General features: G+C 47.1%; 1 protein-coding gene across 2 annotated transcripts; it reads left to right on the top strand.

The window, feature by feature from the left end:
• The first annotated feature begins 39 nt into the window (after nucleotides 1–39).
• Nucleotides 40–9,191, top strand: TRIM59 (tripartite motif containing 59). 2 transcript variants are annotated; one of them, XM_042881108.1, is made up of 2 exons: nucleotides 40–1,508; nucleotides 7,363–9,191. In XM_042881108.1, the coding sequence occupies exons 1-2, from the start codon at nucleotides 1,443–1,445 to the stop codon at nucleotides 8,590–8,592; spliced, it is 1,296 nt and encodes a 431-aa protein (XP_042737042.1). In that variant the 5' UTR covers nucleotides 40–1,442; the 3' UTR covers nucleotides 8,593–9,191. The 2 variants fall into 2 exon arrangements, with proteins under 2 accessions (XP_042737042.1, XP_042737043.1); XM_042881109.1 differs by lacking the exon at nucleotides 40–1,508 and adding an exon at nucleotides 4,523–4,600.
• The last annotated feature ends 3 nt before the right edge of the window (nucleotides 9,192–9,194 follow it).

Genomic DNA, 9,194 nt, shown 5'->3' with positions numbered 1-9,194 from the left:
GATGACTGCTGATCTGCTGTTACTCTGCTCCACTGTCTCACGTGGCTACGTGCCGTACATCAGTGCACTGTGCTACGTGGGCTTGGCACGGTGGTTTTTGGTGTAAATTCCTGCTTTGCCCAATTATGCAGTGTGTGTTAGCTGAGGTAGGGGTGTTTTTGTGTAAAATCAAACTACCTCAGAGGGGAGGGGAGAGTTGGCGTGCTGTGTGCGTTTGTTTGGAGAAGCTGATGTGCTGGAAGTGAAATTTCACTCAGGTCGCACACGAAGTCTGTGGTGTGATGTGCTGGAGAAGATGGCTGCCTTGTTGGTCGAGGTGAGAGGAGATCAGCTGTTTGTAGCAGTGTGTAGGTTTGAAGCAGGAAGAAAAGGAAACACTGCACAAGGTCTTACAGCTCTGCTGCCCCTTCCTGCTGTTACATTCTTGCATAGAATCTCCTTAACCCTCTGCTCCTCAGCCCGCACCTTTTTACACGGAGCGTTCTCAATGTTTTATTTAAAAATCCAAAAAGGCTAAAGCAGGAAATTCACCTGCTTCTCAGCACATCCTCTCCCTACTCTACACCAAAATATTGGAAGGTTGAATAGCCCAGCATCCACTGGGGGGCAGCAGTCGGAGTGAATTTGTTTGGCTAATGCCTTCTTTTTTTTTTCTCCCCAAAAAAGCTTTCGTTTAAAGTAATTGTATTCCCGGGGAAAGGGGAGTTGTGGGATGAAGGTTTACTTCTGGAACACCAATAGGTGGTAAAAGCTTGGAAACGGGAATGGCAGAGATACCAGAATTACCTGAGGGTGCAGCCTTGTCACTGGGTGATGGCCACAAGTCAGTTTTGTGTCTGGAGGGTTGGATGTATTTTAGCTTATAACATTATAGAATGATGGAAATGCTCCTTTGACAGAGGGAGCTCAGGTGTTTCTTTTTTATCAGTAGAGATACGACATGAAGTGCCCTTCTCAAGAATGAGAATGCTCAGAATGCTGCTCTGTGATATTTGGATTGTCATCATGCAGTTGCTAACTTCTTAATCCCAGGTCAGCTCTCAGAAAAATAACCAAGCGTGCAGAGGTGGGGTCACACATTAACCTGCTTTCTCAGTATTGGGCAATACAAAAAGAGCTGTTAAGCCGTATTTAATATAGTAGAGGTTTAATAAATAAATGAAAGATCAGAAGTTGATTTCTAGCATAAGCTATTCCAGGTAGGCTTTTAATTCCAAGGAGCAGCATTGTAAGACAAATAGCTGCCTGGGGTTTTAGGGCTGGAGTTAGCTGATGTAACCAGGAGGAATAGCTCTGTGAAGAATATTAGGCTTCATCTAGACAAACAGCCTAAAAGAAGTTGACCCTATTTCTTTCTCTCCCATTCCTGGATGAGGAATAGCTCCTGGCTGCGTGAAGCCTTTCAGCCTCGGGGAGCCACTTGTTGGATGCATGAAGCTTGAATGGGGAAACACCTTTCCTGTTTTCTTTGTGCAGCTGTATCATCTGATGGATCACAAGCAGCCTTGGTGAGTTGTCTGCTTCTGCTGTTTTGGTCACGGAATGAGTTGGTTTTGCTAATTAAACTGTGGCTAAGATAACTTAGTCCTGAGTAAGAGAAGCTGATGTCTCCAGTGAGGAATCCTCTTTTACACAGTCTCAAAACCCTCGTGGAGTAAAAAAAGCTGTGGATGTGCAAGGGAGAAAGAAGAGTGGCATTTTCTTACTGAAAGTGAAGAAATCTGCGTGTATTTGTTTACAACTCCTATCGTATGGTTTATTGCTTAAATTGCTGAATTACTTCTGCTGTTTTATAATTAAGAATGTCTTCATGTTAATACTTGTAGGCTTTGCCACTTTTAACTATAAATGTTTCCTCAGCTCTGCATGTCACCAAATTACTGGCAGGAATGTTGGTCACAAGGCTGGAAGCAATTACAGAAGTCATGCATCTGGATCAAATAGACTTTATGAAAGGGAACTTAGTAGCAGAAAATGTGTTGAGTTTACAAACTCTTGGTAATAGCAAGTTTTAGCCACTGCCAGAGTAAAACTCAGAAGGCACATGGTTTATTGAAAGAGTTAACATTGCTTTAGTACCTACAGAAGAGTGACTGGAAATTTAATTTCCGTAAAGAAATTCCATTATTACTTGTAAATCCCTTGAAATGGGGTTGCTGTGTTTATTCTGCTGCTTTGGTGTGCTCCAAAGCTAAGAACAACTTACCTACAACAGTTTCAATAGCTTGAAGAAAATAGTTTTGATCGACTTTAAGTGACTATAAAATAACATTGAAATGACAGATGTGGGAAGCTCTGACTGCAGTCTTATCTGTAAATACGTTACAGAAGCTGTGCAACTCGATGGAAAAGCATGTGCTTGTTGTCAGACTGAGTACTGGCAGCACTGGGTAGCAGGAGAAAGCACGAGTGTCATTCTTAGAATAGGGTTTTTTTCAAAGTAAAGCTTGCAGCATCTTGAGAATTTCTAGTTCTCGTAAGTACTTGAGAATAAACTGGCTACAAACCACCATAAGCTGTTATTCAGATCATCGGCTGTTTTGTAAATCGTTGGCAAAAGCTCCCTTGTTTGAGCTGCTTCTTTAGTAACTTGTTCCCTGAGACTTTTGAGGGAGTGGTGGAAGGAATTAATATCTATCTATCTGTATATTCTGTATTATGTAGTCTCTGTACCCTGGAAACAAAGTCAATTCCAGGCTGAGTGTCCATGCCACTGGGACTCTTTCAGGCACTGTGGATTTCTAGGAGGTCTTTGGTGCAGTTGCAGAGGATTTAGAATAGGTTTCTGAGTAAAGTAGCAGTGCATTTCTGCCCATCAGGACAAAAACAGGAGTTTTGAGCAGATGGAGAAGTCTCTCTCAAGAAACATGACATTCTCAGCTTGGTTGTATTGTGAACCCAAAGAAGGGTTTCCTCATGACTTACAGATTTAAGGGGATTAACTGCTGAATTGTGTTCCAGATGACTCTCTTTGTACCGAGACACAACTGATACCTATGTTGCTGTGCCTCTGTTATGTTTGTGGGCTTACCCACTTTGCACTACCTGTTCATCTTCAAAACTTTGTTACCACTGTCATGTTTCTGCAATCTGAATTGGATGGACTGTGATTCATCGGGCTGTTAGTGCAGCAGGCCTCCTACCACAGTGTGAAGGGAGCTATCTCAAGCTATTCTTTCATAAGGGCTCTGGCATTAGCACACTGCAGGCTGTCAGCTGTGCAGATAGAACACTGACCCACTGTCTTGCTCATAACAAATTGTCAGCTGCAGAGTTCTGCTCAGAGGTACTACTTGTTCCCAACATTTCAATTGGTGAAGATTTGCTAGCAACAAAACATCCATGTGGCTGAAACTTTTTCTACAAATCAGACTGAAGGGGAGAATGATTTTTTGGATTTAAAGATTTCTGTATCTGGCTTGTTTTTTTGTTTTTCCTTGCTCAAATAGTAAATAAAATCTTCAGGGTGACATCTCTGTAACAAAAAGGGGGTTACTGTCTCAGTGTGTCTGTCGGTGAATGAACACGTGCTGTATCCAAGCTCATCTCTGACTTACTGTGAGATGTGCTGCCAATAGCTGCTCTCTGAGAAACCATTTTCTGGGTTGCTCTTGAGGTGGGTTCTTACTGAGCCCATGTGGCTGCTTGAGCATCCTGCAAATGGATGAGGCCACCTCTGTGATGGGTGCCTGAGTTCTGCAGCTGCTGGGTGACGTGGATGTAGGGGCAGGGGACAAGTTGAACGCAGTCTGCAGGTACACGTTTGTGGTACTGTCAGCAGGCAGAACGAGCACAAATGGCAGGGATCTGCCCACCTGAAATTAAAGAAAATACACAATTTAAATGATTTTGTCAGTGCAAGCAACTTCTAACGTCTGATGATTTCAACTCAGGCAGATTTCTGGCTTGACACGAGGTGCTTTGTGCCTGCATCCTGTGTTGTGTTCCTGGGCTTGTGAGCAAACCAAAGGAACGCTGTGAGCAGCACTTCTGCTTTTGGACAGGTGGAGTAATGGAATGCAATATGTAATGAAGCTACAGAGCTTGGGAAAGCAATGTGCCCTGTTGGGACAATAAGAGAACAAAAAATTGCAAAACAAATCTATAAAATACTGCCATCCATACGGCAACAACAGCAGTATGCAAAATTTCTCTGGAAATACAACCAGGGTAAAAAGTTTGTGCTGCTTTAACCTCTATTAGCTGCTTTGGTTCCACAAACCCAAGATAAATGGAACCCATTGCACGAAGAACCGTGTCTCTTATTGTGTCATTTCGACTTCCTTTTTCTTTCGCCTCGCTTTGGGCTCTGTGTCACTCCTGGGCACGATGTCTTTTGGAGGACCGCTGTTGGGACGCGTTGGGGCGCGGCACAGGGAGCGCGGATGAGAAACCGTAGTTTGCCTGTGGGGCAAATTGTGATTTGCGCTACGGCGAGGAGAGTTGGGGGGGGGGGGCGCTGGTAACGGCTGCCGCCCGGCTCCGCCCCGCGCGCCGACCGTTTACTTTCGAACGGCGCAGCCGTTGGCGCTGCGGCGCATGCGCGGCTCGGCGCTCTGAGGAGAGCGGCGGAGCCGTGAGGGGCGGCCGGCGCGGTGAGGTGAGGGAGAGGGCGGGAGGCTGGGGGCTGCGCGAGGCGATTACCGGCGTGCGGGAGGCGCGGGGTCCTCACCGCCCGGGGCTCTCGGCTCGGGCGAGAACGAATCTGGGCCGCTCGCGGAGCCCGAATCGAACCCGCGGCGTATCGGCCGGGCGGGCCGCGTCGTTCCGTCGCTGTGGGACTGCGGAGCGGTCGGGGCTCGGCTGTGGGGGCCGCGTTTCCCGCGCAGCCCCGCCGTGCGCCCGCAGCGAGAGCCCTACAGGACGCAGGCGCCGTTCCGCTCGTCGGCCCTCGGCTCCCCCTCCGTACAGCCCGGTCACCTCGGTGGTTTTTGATGTATTTCTTTACGTTGAAAGCGCGCTCGTTTAGAAACTGCTCGGCACGGCGGCGTTTGGTCCGCGGGATGCGACCTCCGCCTCCGGGCCGCGCGCTCCTCCCGGCCTCTGCGAGGGCCGCCGAGCTGGGCCGATGGCGCGGAACGGCGACGGAGCGCTGCTGCGACGCGGCTGTGGGATGTCGGTGGCACCGAGTCGTGTCCCGTCCTCGCTGGGATGCGAAGTTTGGAGCTGTGCTGTTGGGTTGGCTGCCGGCGCTGTTACCTTCGTTGGAACCCGGCAGGCACCGCTCGTCCCGATGAACCAACGCCGGGCTGCAGCTCAGCCTGTTGTGTTTGCTGAGCGTACGTTCTGCCGTGCTTCTGCACGGCGGTGACCTTGAAGTGGAAAATACTACCTATGTGTCATTTAATCGCTTATTTATTTCCTTAACGCAAACTTGGGCTTCTACACTAGTGATGCAGGGGGGTACGGCGGACCTCTGTAACATCAGGAGGCAGCTTTTCTGGTGCTGGTTTAGCTTGGCTGCAGTGAGCTGTTGGCAGCACCAAACTCCTGGGGTCAGACTGGAGCTGGCTTAGGTTCACGGCTGCTACCTGGTGCCAAATTCACCTTTTAAGAGTTTATCAGCTTATTACAGCTGACTTCTGTTGTAGAATGGTTACTTATTTATCAGCACAGCCATATTCTAGATATAGTAGTTACTGGACGAGTGCTTGTATAATTAATGAGACGAGCAGTGGCTGACTCTCTAGGTCGGGAATGCAGTGTTGTCATTGAATACACTGCATTACTTCGTTCCATCTAAATGAAAGCTTGCTTTTAGAATCAAATAAATTAGATCCTTGAAGTCTGTACAAAGAATGTCAAACTAATGAATTTTAAAACATAGCTGTGGCAGATATGCTATATTACGTGCTTTTATCTCGTCTACGGCGTTGCTAATTACAGGAGGGTAAGCTGACAGCTGCTCATTGGGCCTGCTATTGCTGCAAGCTTTCAGAAACCCAGCATGCTCCCAGCATGGTTACACTTGAAATTTTAACATGTCTTCTAGCCTGTAATTTGCTTACACTGTTTGGCCTTCCTGTGATGAATGTGTGTTTAGATGAATACATTTGCTACCAAAGCTCTGGACAGGAAAACATTTCCTGCCTTTACAGAATCACAGGGTTGGAAGGGACCTCAAGGATCATGAATCTCCAACCCCCTGCCACATGCAGGGCCACCAGCCTCCACATTTCATAGCAGCCCAGGCTGCCCATGGCCCCATTCAACCTGGCCTTGAACACCTCCAGGGATGGACGGGGCATCACAGCCTCTCTGGGCAGCTGTTCCAGCACCTCACCGCTCTCTCTGTAAAGAATTTCCCCCCGGCACCTTCATCCTGCCTTTTATTTTTATCCTGGGAAAGTTTTTCTTGTTCCTTGCTGAACTGCTGCTAGGTCTGGATCTCCCTTCCTTGGCGTTTCCCGTCTCTGGCAGCCGCCTCCTGCCTTCCTTCCGCTGGTGCCCGTGTGCAGTCTGCTTTCCCTGCAGCACATGGGGGCATTTGGTGCCTTCCTGGGCAGGGGCTGTGCAGGAGCCCCACACTGAGTCCTGGCTGCCCTGCCTGTGTGTGCTCACAGGAGTTACAGGAGCTGCGTAACAGTGCTAGAGGAAAGCAGTCTGTTTCTTGCTCTGCTTCTGTGAGAGCAAGCAAATACTTTGCAGTTAAAAGTGTCTTTGAAGATTATTTTGATCTTGCACTTTATCTCATGCATGTTGTTTGTGAGGAACGTTTCCCTTTTGTAATGGTTCATTGGAAGGGAACTACTGCCCTGGACTTAGGAAAAAATAATGGTTGCAAACATAAGAAGTCTGTGGGCTTTGTATTTCTGTTGGCTCCACGTATGTAGGAGAAAATAATGAGGATGCTGCTAAGGATTTTTTTTTCCCAACCACGAATGAAAACTTAAAATTCAGCAAAGTGGAAGTGGTGTTCCCAAAATTGACGATAGGTTTATTAGTGTGCACACTTAAATGTATTTCCCACATTAATTGACTCTCAGAAAATAATGCATGCAGTCAGTGAAAGCAGACTTGTTTGGCTTGGCTGTGTTACTGGCATGCTTTAGTTCTGGTGTCTGGGACATGGCTTACAAATGTGAAATGTGCAAATCAGGAGAACCTCAGGGTGTCACAGTGACTCCGTGGAAAAGCTGGAAAGTAAAGATGTGGCTCCCACACCTTGTGTAGGAGCCCTGGGAGGTTTAGTTTTACTCCCAGTACCTTGGGAGTATTTGAGTTTTTTATCATAGTTTTTTTTCCCGTTAGCAGTGAACATGTCGGTGTAGCTTAGGTTGTTGGTTATTATGTTTCTTTAGGAGAATGAGACAACTTTGCAAGATAGTGAGAAGAAAAATCAGACTTGTTTTTCTTTTGCAGGACATGCATCAGTTTGAGGAAGAGCTGACGTGCTCCATTTGCTACAGCCTGTTTGAAGACCCGCGCGTCCTGCCTTGTTCGCACACCTTCTGCAGGAGCTGCCTGGAAGGTGTCATTCAGCTGTCGAGCAACTTCTCCATTTGGAGACCCCTGAGAGTTCCTCTGAAGTGCCCCAACTGCAGGAGCGTGGTTGAGATCCCTGCCTCGGGCACCGAGGCGCTGCCCATCAACTTTGCGCTGAAGGCCATCATCGAGAAGTGCCGCCAGGAGGACGGCTGCGACGTGGCCACCTGCAGTGAGCACTACAGGCAGCCCCTGAACGTCTACTGCCTTCTGGACAGAAAGCTCGTGTGCGGCCACTGCCTTACGATAGGGAAACACAACGGCCATCCCATCGATGACCTTCACAGCGCCTACCTAAAAGAGAAGGAGTCTTCTGGGAAGATTCTCGAGCAATTAACTGATAAGCACTGGTCTAACGTGTGCTTGCTTATTGAAAAGCTGAAAGAACAGAAGTCGCAGTGTGAAAGCGTCGTACAAGATGATAAGAAGGCAGTGGTGCAGTACTTTAAGAAGCTCAGTGAGACACTGGAACATAAGAAACAAGTTCTGCTGGCTGCGCTGGATGAAATCAACAGACAAATTTTAGAAGAATATGAACCTCACATTGAGAAGTTGAAAAAAATAAGGGAAGAACAGCTGGAATTAATGTCACTGAACACTTCTATTCAGAAGGAAGAGTCTCCACTCGTTTTTCTTGAGAAGGTGGACAACGTGCATCAACGTATCAAAGCTCTGAAAGAGAAGGAGCTGCCCGATGTTAAAGCCGTGGAGATTTACCCACGGGTTGGACACCTGTTGAAGGACGTGTGGTCTAAAACTGAAGTCGGTCAGATCAACAAGATCCTGACTCCGAAAATAAAACTGGTTCCTAAAAGGAAACTGCGCAGCAAGAGCAGTGAAAAGGAAGGAGGAAAACCTGAAGAACTTCTGCAGGCTGCAAATCCTCTGTCAGTCACCTTTATTCTCACAGTAATCATAGCGATAGCCGTGCTTTCATTTCACAAACCGATATCAGGGGTTGTCATTGAATCCATTCCCACTTATATTTCAGATTTCTTGTTCTTTGTTTATCAAGATTTCTGCACCTGGTGGCAGAACGCAGTGGATGTGGTGTGCCAGAAATTGAGTTTACTGGCAGAGTTTTTAGGGAGAATTGTTCCTATTTGACTGTGTCAGCAATCAGATTTAACATCAGAAAGAAACACCACCATGTCTTTGAAGTTTCAATTGAAAAGCCAAGTTGTTAGAACTGTGCTTTTTTCTTTCTTTTCCTATATCCTTCCTTTTTCAGTACAGCTTTCCTCTCAGTTCACAGTTAGGCAGAGGAGAAGGTTCACAATGAAGAGGTTTTTTCATCTGCTCACGCGTAAGGGAGGAAAGCAGGTGTTTAAACTGGAAGCTGTCAGAAACAGTGCGTGTGTCAGAAAGCCGCAATCAGCTTACAAACTGTAAGTGGCAGAGAGCAATCTCCAGTTTGTGGGAACTTCTTGAACGCCTACTTTGGAAAAAAATAATGGTAGCATAAATGGAAATATTTTTTTAATACAAGCAGTACAGCATGAAGGTTTTTAAAAGCACCTGACCGCTCACTGGCTGCTCCCGGACGAGTCAGTCTGGTCTGGTGTGCGTAGAGCTCTTGTGCTGCCTTTTATTGATCTCTTTTTAACTGACGTGGCTGTAGGCTTTAAGTCATGTGTTCATGGACCTGGTTTTCATTTTGTGTGTTCCTGGCTGCTGTGACACAACCCTGTTTACAGAGCAGTATCTGT

Source organism: Lagopus leucura, unplaced genomic scaffold, assembly GCF_019238085.1.
Source record: "Lagopus leucura isolate 7727_CA_CO unplaced genomic scaffold, USGS_WTPT01 Super-Scaffold_100029, whole genome shotgun sequence".
Taxonomy (NCBI): domain Eukaryota; kingdom Metazoa; phylum Chordata; class Aves; order Galliformes; family Phasianidae; genus Lagopus; species Lagopus leucura.
This window is presented reverse-complemented; position numbering and strand designations above follow the sequence as displayed.

What these genes read in the sequence shown, in the direction of transcription:
- TRIM59 (XM_042881108.1), top strand. Translation starts at nt 1,443, where the DNA reads ATGGGGAAACACCTTTCCTGTTTTCTTTGTGCAGCTGTATCATCTGAT. An exon ending in ATGGATCACAAGCAGCCTTG is followed by an intron (nt 1,509 to 7,362) that starts GTGAGTTGTCTG and finishes TTTCTTTTGCAG; the next exon opens with GACATGCATCAGTTTGAGGA.